Below are 24,615 nucleotides of genomic sequence, written 5' to 3' on the forward strand. Positions count from 1 at the left end.
ACCCTAAAAGACTCTTCCCTTTTCTCCCGGGGCTGCGCTGAAACCGCCGGGCTCCAGGACGCGCACACTCCTCTCTGCCGCTCGTTCTCACTCTCCCCCTACTTCCCACTTTCACTCCCATTGGTTTCATGTTCTCTTTGCAACGCGGAAAAGCCTTCATGCTTATCCAGCCCAGCAGCAGGGTTTATCCTGGTTCCACCCACTGGGACTTTCCTGGCTTCCTTCTGCACAGCGAGGGGGAAAAAAAGCCGGAGAGCGGCAGGCAGCAGGCACCTCGGGGAGACCGAGGAGCTGCCGTACTCTCTTTCCCTGAGCTAGGTTTCTATTGTAGGCGGTGCATTCCTTGGGAGGGAGGGTGTGTGTGTGTCGGTGCCTTCCCACACTCAGGGCAGCTCTTATTTAATGGGGGTCTCCATGCAGGGCAGACACCAGAAGGGATTTCGCCGTTCCCACTTCCCATCCAGGAACAGCAGCGGCTCGCCCGCCAGGCGCTGGCATGGACCGTGTGGCTGAGATAACGCTGGAGGAGGCAGCTCCTGGGACCAGCCAAGCCTCCGGGATGCACCTCAGGGAGGATCTGAGGAGGATACGGTGCGGGGTGCTGCTGTGCCTGCTCTCTGTGCTGGTCCTGGCGCTGCCCACTGCCTACCTGCTGGTCGGGAACATCAGAGCACCCAGCTCCTGCGTCAGCCAGGTAAGGGACTGACAGTGGATTTCTGTCCTGCCGCCCCGCGAGGAGGAGAACGCCGCGTCCTGTGTCTCCGGGGTTGGGTTTGTTTGGTTCTTTTATTCCGTTTATGAGTTTCTCATGTTTACAGGAATGTGAGAAGCTTGCTGTTCATTCCTTCTTCCTTATGCAGAGCAAATCTGCCTCGCATAAATCTTATTATTGTTTGATTTTTTGAACTAACGGTTTCTGTTCCTCTTGTCTTAAGTGCCCTAAGGTCACAGTACAACTCACAGCTTTAAAACTTTGCTTGACATGCTGCAGGAAATGCTTAAAAAAAAATGGCTGGTTGATGGAAATCAGTGTCTCTTCACTGATTGCAGCCAGATTTTGACACTATGGCTCATTTTTTTCTCTTCTTTTGTGTTAACTCTGAAACTTCCTTCCCCAGTGTACAGTTTCAGCAGATGTCTGCTGACCGCTCTGCTGATGTCAGTGGGATGGTGCCCGTTGTCTATCAAAGGGCAGACAGCTACAGCTCTCCTATGTTATTAATGCAAACCCCTGTAGACATAAGATTTGGGACACTTAAAGAGTCTGACCCTAAATTTCGCATCCCGTTTTTCACTCCTTGTCAAAACTTCCTCTAGATCCAAGCATCTGCTCAGCTCTTCTCCTTTGACAGACAGCTGAAATCATTTTGCAATACAAGCTTTCTGATGTGGCTGCTTCTAACGCTCTTCTGTGCCACTCCTCTCCTTGTGCCAACCTGGAAACAAGTGCACATTTCCACTATAGACTATGAATTCAGCAGGATTACCCTGTGCTAGAAGGATGTGTATAGGCATATAGGACTGAAGAATTAAGGTTTTAATTTTAGCTTCAGGTCCGAAATTCTCCAACTAATTAGCCTGCTTGTTATATGCTCACTTAGGACCAGCAAAAGCAAGCAGTGCCAGTAAGTGGCCTCGAAGGCAGGTTCCTTACCTTGCACACATCTAGCCTACGGATGTTTAGGGAGTGAGAGAGCCGTACCCATGTTTGGGCACGTGCGTGTCCTTGGCTGCACAGAGACATGCCAGCCCCTGTTTGACCTCAAGTCTGCACAGCCGGCATCTCGCACCCAGACGATGCCGGCTGCTGGGTGCAGCATCTCCTGCATTACCTGTTACATCTTCAGGCACAGCTGAAGGGAGATGCAGCAGCCCTGTGCAGTAAGTCAGGCTGTTCAGTCTCTGATTTCTTGCACACGTGAGAGTGCGTGTTACTGCGCTGACCCTGTTGCTGCTATTTCGGCCAGCTAGAGCAGGTGCACACGGAGCAAAGGGGCTCTTTGGACAGCTTCAGCTGCATCGCTCTCGGTTTGCATCCCGTGAGGCTGTACAGAGAACAGTTCAGTTCTTAAAACCATCTTGAAGTGAAATAATAATAAAATCTTAGCCTGTTTGATTGGACCAATGTGTTCCTGGCTCTTGACCCTGTTGGCAAAGTTAGCAGAGAAAAGTATTTTTGTAAGTGGGTTTGGCTTCTTAAGAGGAAAAGTGCAATGTGAGCCATTAGATTTACTCTAGCCTGGGCTATGCTAGTGTGTATTTCCATGTGTATGCAGTGCATCATTAGCGCGTAGTATTCCCACAATGATGTAATGAGGTGATCAGATGAGTTACAGCCTCTGCGAGTCCCACTGAGGAAGAGAAAAATCATTGGGGCTGGCCGGCTGCCCGCTGCTGCCGTGCCAAGCCCGGTGGGTGGAACACCCAGCTACAGTTGAGCTGGATCCTGCATTTTCTGAATTTTTCAGTTACTCTCCTGGTGACGGATTGCGTGGCCAATGTTGTCCAGCAACAGAGCACAAATGGGTGGACTTGTCTGCCAGCGTAGCTATCTGTTAATTCCCCAAAAAGCTGTGTCATGGCCTGAGCCCAGGGGCTCGGTCCTGTGCCTCAGCACAGCTGTAGCCTGTTTCAGTCCATGGGAGTGTTTCTGGGCATAAAGGCTCTCTGGAAAACGCCTTTGTGCGTTTCCTTACGCATTTGAAGTGTTAGAACTGGATTGCTGAAGGATGCCTTCCTGACGGGCCCCACTGATAGCCCAAATCAGGAGGACTAGCATGGGACCAGATATGCATGCCAGAGCTCTCTGTGGCACTGGTTTTGGGGTGCAGGTGTCCTGCGCATACTGGGAGCAAGTGGGCAAAGCTGAGTTTGCATCAGATGCGTGTTCACCCGCTGACCCTTGCAGCAGCAAGCCCACGGGAGGAGTCCTCTCATTGCCCCAGGACCAGAGCCCAGCCCACACATGGCAGATTATCAACTTCTGTGCTGGGGACGGGCCTGGGAGGAGGGAGGGACTTGGCAGCTGAGCTGGTGAGAAGACATAGTAAATTCCTGAGCCCGTCCTTCCTGGAGCAAAGAGGAGGAGGAGGGGAGCCGGGGAAGGTTTGTGCAACAGGGGTGTGCCCCTTTGGTTTGCCTGCGGGGTGAGGCGGTTTATTCATCTCTGCCTCTGTGTGGGTGCAGATGGTGTCACATTCTGCCTCTGAAGGGATACAAACTCACCTTTTCCTCTAGAAATAGCCCTTTCAGGAAAAAGCAGGGCAAGTTATGTCATTACAACAACACGTGGGAGCCGCCGGTTCTTTCTCTCTCAAGTGTGATGATGGTTCTCCTGGGCACCTTCCAGGCTCACTACGCTGCTTCCCTTCTGGCAATAGAAATCACTTTCTTTTGTGCTTCAAGACAGAATGAGGTGAGGAAACAGGATTGTTTAAGCAATGACACATAGTTTGTGTTATTAGCAGGAAATCTATAAAAGTCTCTGATGGTGCCGTTCTGGAGGAAGGGCCAGGGCTGCTGTGCGTCCTTCCCCAAAGGGAAGCCAGCTTTCAGTTCCAGTGCACAAATCTACCAAGGGAGCGGCACAGCAGCGAGGAGAGCATCTCTGGCGGCCTCAGCAACCCACGTAGCTAGCCCAATACAGCAGAGCATCAAGTTCTGTGGCCTGGAGTTGTTGGTACTTGAGCCTATTTTCATGGCATACTTAGCATGGCAGGACCACAAGCAGCACAAGGGGAAATTCCAAAACCTGTCCAAAGGGTTGCGTGTGAACCTGTGTGCCATGTCAGCCTTGCAATGGAGAAGGGAGCTGTTGCAGTACAGAGGGGACTTCAAAGTCCTAGCAGCTTCACCTGGATCCCACCCAAAGGGACAGGGCTAGCAACAAAGCTTGGAAAAGGACTGCCAGAACCAAAATTCATCCAGAGCCAGAAGACCAATGGCCTGCCCAAATCGGGGAGAGAACCTGAAATGGCTTCCTGGTCTGTAAGGAAGGAGGAATATTTGGGGAGGAGCAGTGAGTGTTGCACCTGAGCCCGGGTGTGTGGGATTCCCCTTCCAAAGGCCAGCAGCAGTAAAACTCCTGACTGGCCATTGCTCCATGATGCACGTGGCCCTTGTGGGCAGAGAAGGCAGTGAGCACATGTCCTGGGTACATGTTTACACCATGCACTATAGTCCAGCCAAAATACTCCCATTGAGGCTAGTTTTTACTGGCACAGGACAAGTCTCAGCCAAAAATGCCCAGCCCAGGCCAAGCAGCATCACTGGAGCCAGCAGAATTGTGGGTGTATGTGACGTGTGTAATCTGCAGAGACCCTGCCCGTAAAATAGCATCTTGTGCTAAAAATGGAGTGGATGGAGGTGCTGGGGATATTTTGCTTACGAATCTCTCTGCCTGCAGTGCCAGGCTGCTTTTCCCATGCAGCTCTCTATGGGATACCCCTCGCCCTTCCTGGAGGTGCAAGAGGCGAAGCATGTGAACAGGGGATGCTCAGCCCTTTATTTTCAGCTTTAGCAATGTATGGATATAAGTGCATTGAGGCTTTCAGATATTCTTGGTATCAAAAAAATGTAGAAGTGTTTTGTGTACTGCATTCGTCAGGGTAGTAAGAGCTGGCTGTCCAAGAAAGCGTTTGTCTGCAAGGCAGCTGTAAGGTGGGATTTTCAACACCACTCAGTGCTGGTTAGTCCCTGCCCAGTAACCAAAGGGAAAACTGAAGCCATGCTGGGAACTTTTCAGAATCACAGCTAAGCAAGAAAGGAAAAGAGAGAAAAACACTAATTGTGTAAATGATCTCTCTATTGTCTCATGATCCTTAGCTCTCCTTCACCACCTCATGTACACCATCAATGTAGAACATCTGTGCCTATTTAGGACAAATATTACTATACCTACCCTTTATGTAGCATTGACTAGTGCTAAAATATTTTCTGTATGAGGTCTAGATTTGTATCCTTATCAAACGGCAATATTATGGAAAAAAAAAATTCCTACCTTTGCCAAGCCACAGAATAATTTCACACCTTGCAGCACCCTGCTCCATCTACTGTACCACACTGTCCTTTAGCACCTCTGAGTGCAGCTTTGCACCTGGAGTTTCCATCTGGCCTTCTTTGGAAACAAGTAAATTGAGGTTGCATAAAAACTTCATCCCAGTTTTTAGTCAAAGGCATTTTGTTATTTTTTATCAAGAAGTAGAATAAAATTCTTCTTTACATCCTTCCCAATTTCCCATCAGCTCTGTTTGTAAACACTCCCACTGAAGTTACATTATTAATTGTAGGTTTGTGATTGATTTCTAGCTCATTGTAATACTTAGCATCATTAGAAAATATATCACTTGTTAAATGTGTAGGGAGTGTTGCATAAACAATGGTGTAAATATACTCATGCCCATATACACCTGGCCCAAAGCAAGAGGGTGTGTTTCAGGGAAATCCTCCACACCGATCTCGTACTTCCCGCCAGGGGAAGGACAAAGGACTCTGTCACATCAAAAATACACTCATGTTTAGGTACCACAGCAAACAGAGAGGACTGTGGAGAAAGTCATTAGTCATAATGAAAGGCCCTGACATCTCACTGACAGCACACCACCATTCCTCTCTGTCAGCCGCACGCTGAGCTTTCACCACTGTCTCCTCGAGGCGACATTTCCTGCACAGCAGCAGGCTCCTGTGGCTGGGCTAGAGATGTGGGAGGGGAGGGAAGGGAGGGAAATTAAAAAAAAAAAAAAAGAGAATTTTCCCTGCAATTTTCCTTCTCCATTTTTTCCCAAGACACTGGAGAAACTGCTTTAGAAATTATGGTTTCCTGCAGGAGCACATGGATATTTACTGTTAGTAAAACATTCTTTTTTTTTTGTACTTGCTAGACTAGCAGTCCCCAAACCCAGGCAATCTGACTCTTCCCTCGACCAATATAAATGAACTATTTTCTACTTCCCCTGCAGTATTTGAAGCTGTGTAAGACACAGCCATTAGGAGATAGCTTCAGCATCTGCGTACCTGTTCATTAAGCAATGTGCTCGTATCCTTAGCTGCAAGCTGATCTGTGGCAGTTTACTCCATTCAGTGTACTTATTGCAGCTGTCTGTAAAACACACCATGCCAGAGCAGTGTGGTCCTGACAAACATTGTGTGATAGGGGTTCCTGACAGCCCTCATAGTCAACCCTGAGCTGGCTGCGTAACCCAGGCTGTCTGCTTTCTGCATCCACGCTGTTGGCATAGACCTGCAATGACCTGGGGCAAGCGTAAGGGATGCTCCTTACACCCCAGGGAAGCCAGATCCGGAGTCAACATCCCTCAGCATCCTCCAGTGAGGAGCTGTGCTGCGTGGCAGGCTGCTGTAAGAGGACTGGCAGTTGTCGAGAAGCCACTGGACATGCCCAAGGGTGATGCAGAGGGACCAGCCCTGGTAGGCGTGTGGCAGGCAGACAGCAGCTTCCCTTTGAACTGCTCAACCTAAACGTCAGAACCACTTGGCACAGCCCAGGGCCATGCCCTGCTGCCATGCAAATGCGCGTTGGCACGGGGATGTGTTATGAGTGTGCTGGTGTTCAGCTCTAGAACCAAACGTGAGAGGCAAGGAGACGCGAATCATCTTGCCTTCCCTCAGTGGAGCACCAGCAAGCCACAGAACAAACCCTCTGCCAGATGTACTCTCAGATCTGCTCAGCTCCTTTCCGTCCTCCAAGGAGGCTACCCAATGTTCAAGACAGATGTAAGCAACAGACTTACGGCGTGAAATAACAGAGGTGCTGAAGTACAAGCCCGTGTAACTGGTACAGCTCAGTTAGTCTCTTTGTGCCTGCAAAGGCTCAGACCTGCTGAGTCTTGAGACAAGGAAGAAGTGCTCACATGGCTCTGCTGTTGTCTTTGCTCTGCACAGATTGAGGGGCAGGAAAGTCTCTAAGCCGCGGAGGTGCCCCAGCAGTGCTGGATGGAGGCACCATCCCAAAGGAGGGTTAGCAATGGATAATTCACACTGGCCACTATGCCAGTCCTCTCCCAGTTATGCCGAGGGCTTGTCCAGCCTCTGAACAAGACTGGCGTTTAACACAACACAGGAGCCCAGGTCCTGTCCCTGGCACCCTTTCAAAACACACAGCAGAAAACTCTTGCAGTGCAGCAAAGCCTTGTCAGGGCTTGTCCTTTTCCATAAAAGCTCGAGCTGAACTCCATAATATCACTGTGGCATACTCCATTTTCTGGGGCAACGCGAACCAGATCCTCTCTGGAGGTACCCTACACCCTGCAGCCCTGAGCTAACTGCTTGCAAATCTCTCCCACAGGTCACAGACGAGAGGGGCTCGCGCTTTCTGAAGCAACGGGCAGTGGCTACCAGTAAGTTTGCCAGTCCTTTCATCTTTGTTCACCGAGGTTTTGCAATCGCTGCCGCAGCACCTTGCTGGCAGACATCTCCCCACTTGCCCTCCGCTCTCACCACCCAAATCCCTCCGGAGCCAAACAAGCCAGGGTAGAGGCAAACCTGGGCGGGAAGATGCAGGGAGATCCTGGGCCGTAGTGAAAACGTGAGCATTTCTAACCTCGGGGTGTGCAAGCTTGCTCCTTCTAGAGCAGGCACGGACCTCCCCAGCAGCTCTCTGAGATCGGTAAAACTCCCCAAACATGCAAAAGCATGGATCCAGGAGCCCGTGTGCACCACACCCCCACTCCGTTCACCCTCCAGCGATTAAAGACATGGTTGTGATGTGCCCCATCAGCACCGCAGCAGGCCTGACAAGCTCGCTCACTTGCAAAGTCATTTTATTACCACAATGGTGTCAATAAACAATCACAGCAAACAACTCCTGACTCAAACATGCAGGAGCGGAAAGGGGCTGCATACGTTTCCCCAACAGCATTGACCACCGCTCACATCTCATTAACTTGAACAGCAGCAAACGTCCTTACGCACTTTTTTTTCTTTTTTCCCCTCAGTTATAGATACACTTTCCAGTGCGGAAAAGCCAAGAGCACACCTGACAGGTAATGCTTGTTCAAAAATTAAACGTTTCCCGTGGGTATTACAGAAGATGTGGGAGTGCAGTAATCCTGGTTTATACGGGTCTGGTAGGATCAGGTGTTGCAGGAAACGTGGAGAAAATCATCAGCAGCTTTGCCGTGTTGACAGATTGGTTGCAGCCTGTACTAGTAGGAAAGGTTGCAGAAATGTTGCCACTTTTCCAAGCCTTTTTTTTTATTGAATGAGCATCTCTTGTAGCTGAACTTAAATAGGTGCTTGATAGGGCCTACAGGAAAAACGGGGAAAAACTCTTCAGTAGGGCCTGTTGCAATAGGATGAGGGGTGATGGTTTCAAAACAGAGGGAGGTAGATTCAGATTGGATATTAGGAAAAAATGTTTTACCCTGAGGGTGGTAGAACACTGGCCCAGGTTGCCCAGAGAGGTGGTGGATGCCCCATCCCTGGAAACATTCCAGGCCAGGTTGGATGAGGCTCTGAGCAACCTGATCTGGTTGGAGATGTCCCTGCTCCTTGCAGGGGGGTTGGACTGGATGGGCTTGAAAGGGCCCTTCCCACCCAAACCATTCTGTGATTCTATGATATCTCAGTGATCTGCTGAATCTCCTAGAAAAGGTAGGGGAGAGAGCCCAAGTGAGCCCTCATGGAGCAGTGAATTGGGAAGAACTAACAGTTTTGGAACAAAATCAGGTCAAATAAGATCAGTTTTAGACCTTATTTTTTTGCAAAGCCTGACTCAGACCACACACACCATATTCCCATCAAATAGCCTCCTGTTTTCATAGAGCAAGCAAGGGAAGGGTTATGCCCAGCTGAACCCCTCCAAGCACTTATCTTGTGTTAGGAAGGTGCTGTCACAAAAAGCACCATCGCAGAGTGGGCCACCATTCATTTCCAGGGGGCTGCCAGCATTTGCTACCATCTCATCCTTGAAGGTGTAGCTACCAAAGACACCGTCCTGAGCCCTCCCTGGTCCTTGCCAGCTCCACCCAGTTGGAAAATTTGTGTATTACCAGAGAAGAGGAAAAAGTTAATGGGTGTTTCCCATGTGGATGGAGTTGAGTGCTGAAAGACTCTCCAGCTGCTCTGACCTAAGGCAAGTTATACCTCCCAAAAGTACAGCTCACTGCAGAGGCTTCCCCAACACCCTGCATGTTGTCCCAGTAACTTCAAGCATGCAAGAAGGGGCACGGTGCCTCACACAAATCCGCCTAGAAGGTCAGTGTTTCAGGGCTGGTTTCCTTCCCAGCATAGTTCACTTTCCCTAAGTCACAAGCTCTTTCCTAATGCTCATCCCTGGTCCCATTCCCTCTTGCTAGAACTCCAAAACTGACCTATCCTTGCTCAAAACACATCTTTGCTTAAGTGTAAGTTTACAAGAGCAAAAGGACCGTGTCTGCTGGTGTAGGTCTCTCTCTTTCCCCCCGAGTCCCCACATGGCAGAGAGACCCAGAGGCTCCTGGTGCAGCTGACTGAGAAGAGCAGCCAAAGCACAGCGCTGCTAACGGGAAATTCCCTGGGTTGCACAGAAGTCCAGTTGCTGCAGGGAATCACCCAACAGGTTTCTTCAGATTTCCTCAGGTCTCTCATTTGCAAAACCTCTTTCACTGTCATTCCTGAGCAGTCCCCCCGAGACAGCACCTGTCCTCATCAACCTGCTCTTTCGGGCCAGTCGCTGTTGGCCATAGCAACGAGCACGAAAAAGAAAAAGCTACACAGATTTTCTCTCTCCTTTTCTGTGCTAAAAGGCTATACCCATGCTGCTGTGCTACCTAGCCATCAGGGAAGCCATTTCTATGAACTTATCTTTGACCTTTTTTTAGCCCAAGCGTATTTTTGGTGCTGTACCTTGTGGCAATGAGTTCCTAAGCTTAACAGTGCATTGCAGTGAGAAAATATTTCCTGTTATTTTAAATTTGCTGCATAATAATTTCTTGGGTGCCACCATGGTCTTCTAATCTCAGAAATCGTGACTCGTGCATAGAAAGTGAAAATGGAATAATTATTCTTTAGATCTTTGTTACGTTCCCCCACTTCAGGTACCTTCTTCAAAGTGAAGGTGATAGACTGTATATGCTCACTCCTAGGTAATCTCTTCCAGATCTCTGTTCTCGCTGTCTTTTTCTAGTGTTAGGCACATATATTCTGAAGGTAAGAGCAGAGGAGTGAGAGGAATGAGAACTAGCCACAGTATTTTCATGGGAACGCACCACTGACTTAGCAGTAGCAGAATGACTCGATGTTTTGGTCCCTGTTCCTTTACGATGAATTTTCCACATGCTCTTGGCCTTTTCAACACACACTGAGAATTCTGAATTTACCTAAACTGGCATCAAGATCTCCTCTCCCAGGGCAGCTATAGCTACTGAAGAATCATAGAATCATAGGATCTTTAAGGTTGGAAAAGACCTCCAAGATCATCAAGTCCAACGCCAACCCAACACCACCATGCCTACTAAACCATGTCCTGAAGTGCCATGTCTACACATTTTTTGAACACCTCCAGGGATGGTGACTCCACCACTTCCTTGGGCAGCCTGTTCCAGTGCCTGACCACTCTTTCCATAAAGAAATTTTTCCTTATATCCAACCTAAACCTCCCCTGCTGCAACTTGAGGCCATTTCCTCTTGTCCTATCACAGTTACTTGGGAGAAGACACCAACACCTGTCTTCCTACACCCTGCTTTCTGTAGAGAGCAATGAGGTCTCCCCTCAGCCTCCTCTTTTCCAGACTGCACAACCCCAGTTCCTTCAGCTGCTCCTCATCAGACTGGTGCTCCAGACCCTTCACCAGCTTATTTGCCCTTCTCTGGAAGTGCTTCAGCAACTCAACATCCTTCTTGTACTGAGAGGCCCAAAACTGTATTTGAGGTGCAGCCTCACCAGTGTTAAGCACAGGGGCACAATCACTTCCCTACTCCTGCTGAACACACTGTTCCTGATGCAAGCCAGGATGCTGATGGCCTTCTTGGCCACCTGGGTACACTACTGGCTCATGTTCAGCCAGCTGTCAACCAGCAACCCTGGGTCCCTTTCCACCGGACAGCTTTCCAGTCACTCTTTCCCAAGACTGTAGCGTTGCATGGGGTTGTTGTGACCCAAGTGCAGGACCCAGCATTAGGCCTTGTTGAACCTCATACAGTTCACCTTGTCCCATCAGTCCAGCCTGTACAGATCCCTCTGCAGAGCCCTCCTACCCTCGAGCAGATCGAAACTCCTGCCCAATTTGGTGTCATCTGCAAAGTTGCAGAGGGAGCACTCAATCCCCTCATCCAGATCGTTGATAAAGACATTAAACAAGACTGGCCCCAAGACTGAGCCCTGGGGAACATCACTTGTGATCGGCCGCTAACTGGATTTAACCCCATTCACCACAACTCTCTGGACTCAGCCATGCAGCCAGTTTTTAATGCATCGCAGAGTACACCTACCCAAGCCATGAGCCGCTGTCCATGTGAATACCTAGCTGGGTCTTTTCTCCATCCCCGTTCTCTCCTGTGCACTAATTTATATTTGGTACTGACTGTGCCATGCCACGCCATCGTCCCCACTCTGACTTATTTGGTTGCGCTTCGGGTTAAGATGCAGACCAATGCCTATTCCTTCTTGTCACCAGCCTGTGGCATGGCTGGATGAACTATGTTTTGGAAACCCCATCAAGTACCTGGCTAGCACGTACTGTGCTGCAGTGGTATCTGAGCGCTCCGCTAAATCTGCGTAGAACATCACTTCCCAGCTCCTCTTGATTGTTGGAAGTAATGACCTTTTAAGTGCAGTTATTAAACTCCCAGGGCATGATCTTGAGCGACAGAGGTCCTGCAGCCATGGGACTTTGCAGTACATGCTGTACAAGAGCTTTACTACAACAGGAGACAGACTCTAACCTCTTGCTGAGACCAGGACTCTGGCCTCAGAGTACAGGGTTCAGTATCAGGCTCTCACAGCAGTGAGGGCTAAGAATTGTAGAAACCCCAGAAGTTCAGCAGTAAACTACAAAATGTACCCAAAAGCTGGCAGGCAACAGGGATTCTCCAGCAAGAGACTAAATCAAAAGGGATTTTGGGAAAGGAGAAGTAATTTCTCATGTAAGGGATGCCAAAAATTTATAGTGGATGAGAAAGTTCAAGGAACTGTAGCAATGAATCCCTTATTAAAGACAGATTTTATTTACTTGTAGAGTTAGCATAACAAGCATATTTTCAGGAAGTATAGCTCCATATGTTTATGAAATAAATAAATGAGAAGTACAAAGTACAATTGCTGCTAGAAAGGGGTCTGTACTGTATTCAGAGGCACTTGAACACGCATTTTTCCTCTTGATTTGTATTGAAGGCACTGGAAAAGTTAATTAACTTCAAAACAGAGAGCATCAATACAGTGAGCTTTATCCTGAAAGGGAGGGTATCACTGTAAAATTTAGAGTTGCCTAATTCTAGAAGTTATGAAATCATGTACTCCAACTGAGATGCCTGTTATAAAAAACATCGAAGAATTGAGTGTCGTTGACATTTTAAATGCGTCACTGTGCATGGAAAAGAATATTTCACATGCAGCTTCTGTTCAGTTTTCCCCAAAAATTGCCAAGATGGAAGAGAGCCCAGGACATTTTCTGGAAGTATTCTGATCTTTTCTGATCCTCCTCATCTCAAACAAGACTTTTTCTGCTACCAGCTGACCTCTGAGACGTAAACATTAGAGTGACCCAAATGCTACTTTAGTTTTTGCCAGGACTCAGACTAGGCTCTAGACACCTGAGAGGTAGATGAGGATGAAAGCATACCATGAGTACTTTCACTTTCTTTTATTCCTCTCTCTCTGTATCAGGCAAAGCTTCATTGGCTCTGAGCCTCATAGTCCTTATAATACGTCTATAATTTATCTTGACTTGCTATCATAATCCCTGCCTATCATTCTCCCACACAGAAATACTCTCCTCATGTACTTTGCCTCCTGGGGAAAGATCAGAAAGGCTTGATACCTCAGCAGTGCTGACAGGCAGGCTGAAGAAAAGCCGCTATTTTGTGGTGCTACTCAGAGAATATGCAAGAAATTGCACTCCTAACACCTTCTTGTCTCCTTACGGATTTTTTATTGCTAGAAAAGAGAGGGAAATGGATGCCATTGGGAGCTGAGCACATTCGTTTTTCTGAATCTCATTTCACACAGGATAAACCTAACAGTTATTGCCAAGAGCATTTCAAAGCTTTCCCTTACCTGCATTCAGTTCACCTCCCAGCCCATGCACACACATCCCTTCCCCAAATACTGTAACAAAATCAACCTTAAACCTTAATTCAAGCTCATGAAAAAGGTCTAATTTCCTGTAAATCAGTTGCCTCAGGCTTTCTCAGCATCTAACATGAACTTTCCAGGTTCATTTTAATACCTGACAGAGACCTAATTGTTTTTATCCTCTTCCTTTTCACTGCCTCAGCCGTTATACCATAACAACTTTATGTGGCAGTCACCAAAGAGCAGAGAAAACTCTTTTTCTTCCCTGCAGAAAAATGAGCAAGTGCTAGGGCTTATTCTTCTGGCTGTGGTGTGAAAGAAATTAAAATAGTAGAGGAGAGGTGAAGGGAACAGGGCCCCTGAGACCCCTGCGGACTGGGGAGTATCCTCAGCTTGGGATAGACTAATGCTGGGGTCTGGATTAGAGCTCTGCTTGTAATCAGCTAAACGCAAGACTGGGAAAAAGACTGAAGGAAAGCTGAGGCTAACACTCCTCTTAGTGTTTTGTTCCAGCAAAGCATTTTGAAATAAAAAATTAAGATAAAAATGGATTTGAATATAATGTGTTGCATTGGAATTGGGCATTTTGAAGCACAGTGGAGTCATCTGATTTTTTTTTTTGTAAAATCAGGTGACACTTGTAAACCAAATCCAATTCTACACGCAAAATATTTCATTGCAAACACTGAGGAAGAACAGCGTGACGCAAGGGCTAACAAACCCGAACATCCTTCAGAAGCAACTTGGCAGGGAGAGAAGTTCAAGTGTCTCAGTGCTTGGTGACAGACCAAGCCGATCATTGTGAAACTTTTACAAGCACAGTAGTGTCTGTCTAAGAAACATAACTGGAAACCATTGCTCCTGAAGGCAATGATGCTTTAGTATTTCTTATTACTGTCCCGAAGCGTTCGGTACAGGCAGGGTACCCGTGTGTACAACTGCTCCAGCACCGGTTTCACTTAAGGACAAGGTTTTTGCTCTGTACATAGGTAAGATAGCATCCTGGACCTGCAGCATAAACCAATCTGCGTTGTTCCATGGTGCCATGAGACTCAGCCTTTAGGAAGGACAGTCTCACCATTCAGGATTTGGCCCTCAACCAGGACATCCCATTGCAGCACACCCCTTCAGGCAGCCTGTGCTGGCCAAGGTCTTCCAAAAGCATCCTTGGCTTTTACTCCCTATTGCTCCTCCCATACCTTATGGACACGCTTCAAAAATATCCCTGGACAGTTGGCCTGCAGCTAACTCACCTCAGTTTTCAAACTGTAAAATAAGAACTTTTCTGTCCTAGCATTTTGATCACCCTATTGAAATTGCTTGCCCTTTGGAGCAGAGATCTCTCATTACATTCAGCAGCATATCCCTGGCTGTAGCAAGCTAACCCATGTCTTCTCCCTCTCTCTTCCTCCCGCAGTGAAGAAACAAGATCTCGCCAACACCGTGGGAAACCATCTGCCCGTCCTGCAGTGGGAAGACAAGAGAGGCTTGGCCTTTACGAAGAACAACCTGAGTTATTCCAGCAACGCACTGGTGATACCTGTGTCTGGGGACTACTACGTCTATGCTCAGGTCACTTTCCGAGGACCCACTGACAATCACAGTAAAACAAATTCTGTCACTGAGATCATCACCAAAGTCACTGACAGTTACCCCGAGCCCACCCAGCTGCTGACTGGCACCAAGACCCTCAGTGAAAAGGGAAATAGCTGGTTCCAGCCCATTTATCTGGGTGCAGTGGTCTCCTTAGAAGTAGGAGACAAGCTAATGGTCAACGTTAGCGACATCAAGCTGGTGGATTACACTAAGGAGCACAAAACGTTCTTTGGTGCCTTTTTACTATAGGTCCCTGGCAGCAGCTGGTAGGGGCTTCCCTTCAGGGCCCTGGTGTGACTTTGCTGGACCTTGGCTTTGTGGGCTCATCTCGGGATGCTCTCTGTGTGCTGTCATCCTTCTTCTGTACTGTCACTCCCCTGCAGCTCCCTGCAGCCTTAAATTAAGGGTTAGGGAAAGCTGAAGCCACAAGCTGAATTGAAACAAATAAACAAACAAAAAATTAAGAAAAATGAAAGTCAGATTGGAGGAAAAAATATATTTTTGAAGGTGAAAACTGAGAGCTCTTCAAAACTTTGTAAGCTAGGGAGGAACACTTTATACCTGCAGGTAGGAATATTGATCTTGAATATGGCAGGTAGGCTGCATCACTAATTCCACCTCCAGTGTACGATTTCCTCAACTCAAAAAAGAGTTTTGAACTTTCTCCAGCACCTCCAGTATAGTTTTGCATGACCCTTCTTCAGATTCTTGGTTCTAAAAGGTAATTACTTTTCATCATTTCCTTACAAATAGATTTGCTCAGTACTTTGCACTAACATAAAGCTCGGATTAATCATTAACTACTTAATTAATCCCTTCCAACTTCCCTGTGAAGTAGTTTAAAATTATATCTTTTGTTTTGTAGATGCTACTTGATTCTTTTTTTTTCCCTAAGAAATTGTTTACAGTTCTTAAGTCAACATACAGCCCCAAAACTTTATGTAAAACTTCTAGGGAACACACAGAAACACTTTCTGTTTCAGCATGAAAGTGGAATCTCCCCGCCAGGCCCTAACATTAGGAGAACAGAAAAGACAAGGCAGAGAGAGACATGCAGCAAAATTTTCCACACTTTTAACATCAACCATTGAAATTCTGAGAGAAAACCTCTGCAATATTTTGCTTTCCATTTTGTTTAATGCAAAGCAAGTGCAACTAAAGAAACCACTGACTTGTTGCTCCCCCTTGCAAACATTGCCAATGCTGCAGTCCCTAACTGCAAGGGACACCCCAAACTTCCCCTGGGTGAAGGCTGGCAACCAGTAGTCCCTACACAAGGTCAAAAGATCCAAAGACACAATCACAGCATGCCACAGCCAGGCGCAGAGCTCAAAAACGTTTAGCTTCCCACTTTGCCCTTATTTATTTTCATCAACCTCAGGGAAATTCCCCAACGTTCCTTCTCCTGCCACAATAAATACGTCACTGACAATGACTCAAGTCATGTTCTCGTAGATTAGGACTTTACACTCTTAACTGCCAGGAGGTCTCACACCTGAGCACCTACCACCCAGCCATTAGGCAATGACCAGGCTTCACTCTCCACAACTCTTTCTTTTTCCTGCCTCACTTCATTGCATTTCCTCCCATTTCCATTTCTTGGCCAGAAGTGACAACAAGTCTTGATTGCCTAGCTAACGTTTCCACTGAGAGCCGCATGGGGCCCAAAAGCACATAGTTAGTGTCAGGGAGGCACTGAGGCTGGACAATATGTAGCACTGGGGGTGGGAGGTTGTAGCTGAGGAGCTCAAACGGGCAGGGAAGTTCTCTGGTGAAGACAGACCAACTATAAAAATCCAACCAGCAGCGAGACCAGGATGCTTTGTCCACAGCAAGCCTTTTTCTAGCAGGACACAATTTATTGCTCTATAAAGATGTTTGAGCTGACAAGGAAAAGTCAGTAGCACAGCTGAAACATAGAGCATAGAGAAAGGCCAAGGCAGACGGGGGGTGATGGGAGGAAAGGAGCAGAGGAGGAGGTGGGAGATCCAGGCAATACCAGGATCTCTGCCTCTTCATGGTTTGGTGTAAGCACCTTCAAGCTGACAGCATGACTATAACACTTAAACCTAGCAGATCTTCTATGTAGTAAGTTATCTCAGAAAAGAAGGTTTTTTGACCATCCTTCCTTATTCTGCAGTGCCTGAGTCCCATAGTATGTCTCAGTCCTTCACTGTCTTACCTACACCGAGACAGCGTTAAACACGTGGCAAAAGCTAGGAGATTGCCATCGTGCCCTACCCTTCTTTCCTTAGTGAGTGACTTTCTTGTTTCCAGATTCTCCTTGAGTCTAGTCATTGGGTGTTGATCTGCTATACAACACTGCCCATCTAGAAGACCTTGACAATGTCCCTGCGTCAAAATCTTTTTACAGTTTGGATTCCCATCTTTTCTTTGACTTGTCCTTCATTTTCCACAAAATCTCAGCTGTCCTCTTGATCCCTTTCTCCCACAGGCACCTTCCTACCTTCTTGGTCCTATCCATTACATGTAAGGACACTTCTTTGTCTAAATCTAATTTTCTACATGCAACTTCTCTTACAATCACCTCAGTGCACAGAGAAAACTGACAGCTGGAAATAGGTTAGGATGGCAGAAAGTAAAGGGAATGATTCTGCTACAAAGTGCAAATGCTCTTGGCCAAAACATCCTCTTATGTCTTTGTTAGCTAGATTCACTACCATCTTTAAGTCCTTACTCCTATGTTTCCTCCATCTGTTCAGCCTTTTCTTTTAAGCTGAAACTGGCTGGAATGGGAGCAGTTATTCCCCATGTATCTGTTCAGTACCTAGCACACGCAGCCTGGCTTCGTTACTTCTCAGGAAGGTCGTCTGGTCATTCAGCTCCTTGGCAGGGCTGTTCTTACTGCTCAGAAATCTCCCACACCACGGTAAAATCTGGTGAAATCTCACTCTCTTGGCAGTTCAAGACAAGGCTATTCTCTGGAAAACCCTGAGACTTTGCAGATCTCAGATTTTCTAAAGTGTTATCCCAACATCCCACATTGAGTACTGCTGAGCTTCTGATCCCTTAGTTGTGTGCCCAAAATAGGATCTGAACTCATGAATACATGACATTTGCAGCTTTTGAAGACCACCATGTAAAGCACTTTAGGTGACTAGCACACAAAACAACATAGTCTCATAAAGGGAAGACTTAAAAGTGACCTGTCCAGGACAGGTGATTCTCAGCAACCGGGTAGGAAAGCTTCTGTGAAGTGTTGTGTAGGATGAATTTGGTTTATCCTTGGAGAAATTCAGAGCGCAAATTCTAGCTGTTCTGAGACAGCTGCAGAAATTCAGAAAGCTCTTTATTTCCTATTGGCAATAACGAGCCTTTTCTACCACAAGGCACATAATTTGTGCCCACTGTATACTAACGATAAATTTCACAAGCAAAAAATTGCCTGCTGCAGCTCCATTACAGGTGTGACTCTCTTGATCCACTATCCACGGCACAAAAATATTTCTTTTAGTTCAGTTAGAACAAGCTTTCACATCCTGTTACACACACCAGCTTTGAGCACATTTAGCACACTAGGACATTATTTTATGATATAAAGTATTATATCTGGCATTACTTGTTTTAAAGTGATGCAGGCATATTAATCCACACATTTACCCTAATGGAAATTCTCTCTTTCTCCCTTTTTCCTCCTCTTTTAGTGCTAATAATGTTTCTGATTCTGACCCTGTTGTACATCAGATATTCCTCCTCAGAAGTCAATGGCATAAAGTCAGAGTAAAGCCATTTAAGTGAGACAGTGGTCAAGCTTAAAGGGAAATACCTTAAACAGACTGAACCCAAGTTATGGAATTTTGGATTTTTCAAAAGCTAAATAAGGACAGAACTGTTCTCAGAAATTTGTGTTTATCGAATTAGAAAATTTTCTTTAACGTAAATGATTTCTGGAGATATGAAAATGTGTATGCATCAGCATTTTCAATTGAATGAGAACATGATGAAATCTGGTCATGTGAACAAGTGACCTTTCAGTCCATGATCAAACTGAAAATTTGGGTGGAACTGTTTTGAGTGGATCTGAAACTAAAATGGTTATAAGAAAAAACCCAAGCTGAAGGAAAAGGGTTAAATGGGCAGCTCTTGATAAATGAGCTAAAAATACATGATTTCAGGTTTTGACACTGGCATTTCTTAGGAAAAAAAAAATAATTCAGCACTTTTCAAAACAACACAATTGAAAGAAAAAATAACAGATTTTCTTTTTTTCATATGAAGCCTGATCAAGATATTTTAGTTCTTAGGAATTCTCTTCTTCCCTAATCTCTTTGATCTCCAAAAAACTAACACTAAATGTAACTCAAATTCTTAAAAAGGTTCACTTACCTACCACTTCCTTTCCCCTTAAAAACTAAGTGTTGGTAAATAAGCATTAACTATCTCTCTGTATGCATACAGAAGTAAATTTAAATCAAGCTATATGGATCATAGCTCCTGTCTTACCAACATACACTTGTGCTGTACTTGGTCCTGAGCACGTGGCAAAAGGGATATCATGGCAAAAGGGAGCTCAGTTTTCCTATTTGGTGTATGGGAGGAGTAGAATCCATATTTCTCAAATTAAAAGTAGGTAAAAACTAAACTACGCCATTATAGGAGCAACCCTCCAAATCACAGAGCGCTTACACGGACCAGCTCCAGCACACGCATGTTGGCAGGATGAGGGTCTAGAGGCGGAAAGTTGAATGTCACCTTCCTGAGCAAAACATAACCCAAACAATGGAAAGGATGCTGCTGAGATTATTTTGGACACAAGAACTCAGTGGATATTAGGACAAGCAGACTCCCAGCACAAAGGGATGCTACCAGGCTGTGCTGAACTGCAGCATGGACCAAGTGGGGTGGATTAAGGCATTCACTTGCCATTTTCAACACGGATATTTCAGAATTTTGAAGGAAACTCGTTTTTCACCTCTCCATGGTATAACTGACCACGCTGAGTTTTGTGTTACTAACGTCCCATCATTTCGGATGAGTAGCCCATCATTTCGGATGAGAAATGAGGACAAAATTCATTCTTTAGAAGAATCAGAAAATGTCAAGAATTTTGCCCAGATCTGGGTATTAGACACCAGTATAGCATTTTGCTATTGTAATATATTTTCATATAAGTGATTGTATATTGTCTTGTGCTTCAGTACTGACGTGTGTCGTTACCAGCAGAACTGACTTAGCTTCTTGTTTCCATGTTTTATGAGAATAAAAACTGCAAGTTAATTAATGTGACAACTTCTGGTCCCCTTGCAAAAACACTAACCCAGTAGCACGCTTCAGAATGATCAGCTAATACAGCCAGAAAACGCTGAGGTGTAAGAAACCTATTTTGTTGTGTGTTAATGATGGTTACTTTATGCACGGTTAGAGGTCCCTCGCCAGAGTGAGCTCATTCAGACTTTCCCCCTGGGGCTTAGAAAACCTTGCGTTTCAAAAGGCAAAACGTAAAGCTTGAGTAGATTTTCCTTTTTCAGTCCCTTTTGCCCTTCGCAGCATGGGGAACAGCTGGTTCCCTCTTTTTTGTTATTTCCCAGTCTATTTTGAAAAAGAAAGTCCTACAGAAAAGCAGCGCTCATCAGAAACTGCATCCCAGCTGGCCTCTCAGCCCGCTGAGTCAGGAACGGATGCTCCCAGCCGAGCACCCAAAGGAGACAGGAACCAACTGGCCAAAAAGCCAGGTTTCCTTTATCTACAACCAAACACAAGAGCACCTTGACAGCTTGGGAACTGACTGTTTCCAATTGTCAGGCACAACCGAGCTGAGAAATTTTGGCCAGATGAGGATCAAAGTCCTGTTCTGAAGGCAGCAGAGTTCTGGGCACCATTAGCCCTCTTCTAGCTGGAGCTTTGCTGTCCTTACACCCTCAGTACAACAGCAGCATCCACTGGATATGTATTTCTTCTCCTGCGTGGTGTTATCTTCAGTTCCTCTGCTGCCAAGAAAGCAAATTCTTTCTTTCCACTAGCAGAACTGAGAAACTTTCTCCCACTGGGCATATTATTTTGTATTTCCAGAATTTATGTTTTTGTTTTCCTGGCTTGAACTCAGAGTACAGGATTTAAATTGCTTCAGAAGTTTCTGGTTAAGAGCTCTGTGCTCTGGCTCACGGAAGGTTTTCACTTGAAAACTCTGACAGAGGCCATTATACCCTGGTTTCCATCCGTTTGCAAATACCCGAGATGCTTTGTTAGCAGCCTCTGTAGATCAGCCAAGAGTTAATTAGCAGGAATCAGACCACGTTCTCGTGTAACACCAAAAAGATGTTTTGTTTGGTTGGTTGGTTGTTTTTTTTTTAATCAAATAGCTACCTCACATTTAAAAGAACAGCAAAAGCAAATTATAATTTTATTATTATTATTTTCTGGTTTAAGTTGGCCTAAGGAGAATTCACTTGTTTTACTGCTGTTTTACTCTGTGCTTTGCACATATAGGGTAGTAGCTTAAGTTAACACCTTCTTGGTGGTCTGAATACACTGGTACATACCGTCCCACCACAGGAGCATTATGCTTCTTTTTGCATACCTTTAACCACACGGGAGGTGTCTACTCTCAATAAATTGCCAGGCTCCCTCTCTAGCGAGGCAGGAGGAAGAGACGTGCATTTCTGAAAGGCTGCACACGCTAGGGAAGTTGAGGATAACAGAGGTGCTTCTCTCCCAAGGCTGCAGATAGATAGATATATTATATATAGTATTTATTTAGCTAAATGCAAGCAAGATAATAGCAGCACTAAGTGAAAGTGGTAACTGGATAAAGCTGCCCAGCTACTGCCTGGGCAGAATCCCCATAGGGTTTAGTGTTAACAAATAAATATATGGACCTGAATCTTGAAGGAAGGAAGAATCTCACTTTCATACAATGAAGTTTTACTCCATAAAATTCATCCTGCAGAGTAGGACACTGCTCATGAGAGTTTAAGGTTCCCAGCTCTCATCCGTTGGCCAAGATGCCCAACCACAGCTGAATCTGCTACTCACCAGCTCCGTTCTTGCATGAAGACACCTTTTCCAAGCTGGGGACAGGTTCAATGTCACAGTTCACACATCCAGCTTCTGGGAAGAGCTTTAAGTTCACTCTGGCAGGGCATGGAGACTTTGTCTCTTAAGAATCTTGCAGGATGGAGCATAAGCTGAGATGAAGTGGAAGTGAACTGCTCCTCTGGAGCAGCACGAAAGACATTGCCGGAGAAGTTATAACCTGGCTCATCAAGCACTATAAGTCAGGAGTGTTTGGGGTTTTTGCTGAATTATGAACTAAACTGGCTTTCCAGATGCTCTCATTCTTGCACAAATCAAGTTACATTCTTTCATTGATTGTAGAGTTTTATATTAAAACGTCAAAAAGGCACTGAAAATGTTTGCTGCATATTTATTGGTACTGTACATATAAATGTCTTAATTTTATGTAAGAAATTGTAAAAATCATGGTATAAAGTTTAGATCTATTATACTTAACAGCTATTTCTTTTAGAAAATAGCCTTTACACCTTCTGACAACAAAGTTTATAAAACATGTTTTAAAGAACTATTTGTGTCTCAAAGGGAAAAAATAAAAGCATTTCATTGGACTCATGTTTATTTCTGGGTCTTCCTTTATTCTAACAAGCACCCACCGAGTGCTTATATCTACAGCTGGGAAGGGCATACATTTACCCCTGCCAAAGTGGTTGAAATGTGCTGCATATTGCACGTTATACATGTTTTCTCAGACGTGTGGAGTGTTTATGTTTTTATATATAAGCTATTAATCACATGCAGAATATGCACAGAAAATTACTAATCCTACCATTTCAAGAGCAGTGAAATTAGGTCCTATTCCTCTGAGGACAAGCTTCAAACATGTTCATGAGCCTTTATTTTAAGGGCTTTAGAGAATTTTGCTCCAGTGGCATAAGACTGAGTACTGGGACTGTAATTCTCAATTCCACACATTTAATTTAATTTAACTAATTTTTTTTTTTCTCTAGATGTAGCTGAATGTCACCTTACTTTTTACAGGTGTCTAACTGTCATTGAGAACATCCCCACCCCAAAAAAAAAAAAAATTATCAGTGCATCCCAAAGGTGATGTCCCTTGCTTTAGAATTAATACTCCCACTTAACTGCTTTATGGTCAACAATAACAGGATTATTTAGTAAAACGACATCACTGTGTTTTGATATTTCTTTAGAATTTCCAGACATTGGAGCAGAAGAGAATTTATGATTCAGAAAACAGGACTTAGTGTGGATTAACTAAATCCCTAATTCTCACAATAGGATCCATTTAACCAACTCCTTAAATTGCTATTTCTGTAAAAATGCCAAAGGGATAAAATAATTCTGTTTTCCACAGTAATTAATTTTGTTCATGGGCATCAGCTAAAATTACAGGGATGGCTCCAACCTGCTGTTCGCAAGTCAGGTGTTAGCCTGGCTTCTTCTGAGTTCTAACAGAGATGCGTCCCCCTGCTAATTCCAGGTGTAGCTGAGGTTAAGCAGTAGGAATCACACCCTGAACTTTGTTTCTGAGCTGAATGAGTGCCCGTTTGGGTCGGCAGCTCTGTTTGTAGTTCCCCTGAAAAGGCAGCTCAGCATTTCCCAGAATCAGGACCTGAAACTGGCTACTGCACCAGCCTACATGGCTCTTCTTCAGCAGAGCATCTGGCTTTCCCCTTCTCTCCCTGCCTTACTTGATGAGATTAAACTCGTTAGTTGGGTATGCGAGCACTGCCCTATACATCAGGAGGCAAAGACATTCACCATTCCCTGTGGATGCTCCAGCCACTTGATACGGTAAAGGCACACCACCATCCCCCCAAGTTTTGAGTTAAACTTTGCAGACAGGATTTAGAGGCACATTTTTGTATGCAGAAACCAAAGTGGAAGAGATCTATTATGACATAATAAAACAAACAGCTGCCAGGGCATGGTTGTCTGAGAAATCCCACAAAAGAGGTGTTTGCTCACTACACTTCCTTTTCTTGTCGGTGCCTGAAAGCAGAGGATGAAAAATTACATCCTTTCAAAGAGATGGTTAGCAGGCAGCGCTGCCGGTGCTCCAGCCCTTTAGCAAGATGACGTCACTTTTTGCAGAAAAGGAAGTGGGACATCTGTATGTAAAACAGGGGAATCTCTAGAACAAAAACAAGGAGATCTGAAACAACCTTTTGCTATAGCAGTGGGACTGTTCCTCTTTGCCACCGAATTATCTGTTGAGAAAGTAGGAAAGCTATTACAGTATATGGAAAACTCCAATATCTGCGTATGAACGTCTACGTCCTGTCAGACTAGACAGTCCCTAGGGCTCTGCTACCAGTATGTTTTGCATGGTGGCATCTCATGACCCTCAACGGTCATCCCTTTATACTTCTTTAATAGAGGAGGTGAGGTAAGGAGGATTGAAAAGGACCCTTTCTTCATGCATTGGCTGCAGCTAATTCTCACGTAGGCTGACAATACAGGACTGGTCTCCTGGGTGTCGCATTAATACTGGCCCTCTACAGTCATAATCTAGACTTTGATGCATGTTCATCAGGCACACTCTGTTGAGCAAATCTGCTTCTAAATTACAATCCCAATTCCAAGACAACATTTATGCACACCTTCAAAGCCAAGTGCGTAACCACAAACCAGTTTTTGGCAAGCCTACTTGCTATGGGGAGTGTTTTCTCGCCTCAGTGGGGCACCGTGGGGTCATGCTTTCATTGCTGTAATTGCAGCAATGACATCACAGTTCTTTAAAGAGGTTTCACTTTATTTATTCTTCTGGAAGGTTCCCAAGGCGTAGCTGAGCAAAG

General features: G+C 45.5%; 1 protein-coding gene across 2 annotated transcripts; it reads left to right on the plus strand.

Annotated features, from left to right (window-relative positions):
- Positions 1–481: 481 nt before the first annotated feature.
- On the plus strand, positions 482–22,408 carry TNFSF15 (TNF superfamily member 15). 2 transcript variants are annotated; one of them, XM_010122975.2, is made up of 4 exons: positions 482–694; positions 7,301–7,352; positions 7,950–7,997; positions 14,643–22,408. In XM_010122975.2, exons 1-4 carry the CDS (start codon positions 497–499, stop codon positions 15,068–15,070), a joined length of 726 nt encoding a protein of 241 aa, XP_010121277.2. In that variant the 5' UTR covers positions 482–496; the 3' UTR covers positions 15,071–22,408. The 2 variants fall into 2 exon arrangements, with proteins under 2 accessions (XP_010121277.2, XP_086620175.1); XM_086764049.1 differs by having other exon boundaries at positions 497–694; positions 7,956–7,997.
- Positions 22,409–24,615: the final 2,207 nt, after the last annotated feature.

The sequence above is a fragment of the Chlamydotis macqueenii genome, chromosome 20 (genome assembly GCF_036417535.1).
Source record: "Chlamydotis macqueenii isolate bChlMac1 chromosome 20, bChlMac1.mat, whole genome shotgun sequence".
NCBI classification, from domain to species: Eukaryota; Metazoa; Chordata; class Aves; order Otidiformes; family Otididae; genus Chlamydotis; species Chlamydotis macqueenii.

What these genes read in the sequence shown, in the direction of transcription:
- TNFSF15 (XM_010122975.2), top strand. Translation starts at nt 497, where the DNA reads ATGGACCGTGTGGCTGAGATAACGCTGGAGGAGGCAGCTCCTGGGACC. An exon ending in CCAGCTCCTGCGTCAGCCAG is followed by an intron (nt 695 to 7,300) that starts GTAAGGGACTGA and finishes TCTCTCCCACAG; the next exon opens with GTCACAGACGAGAGGGGCTC. An exon ending in GCAACGGGCAGTGGCTACCA is followed by an intron (nt 7,353 to 7,949) that starts GTAAGTTTGCCA and finishes TTTTCCCCTCAG; the next exon opens with TTATAGATACACTTTCCAGT.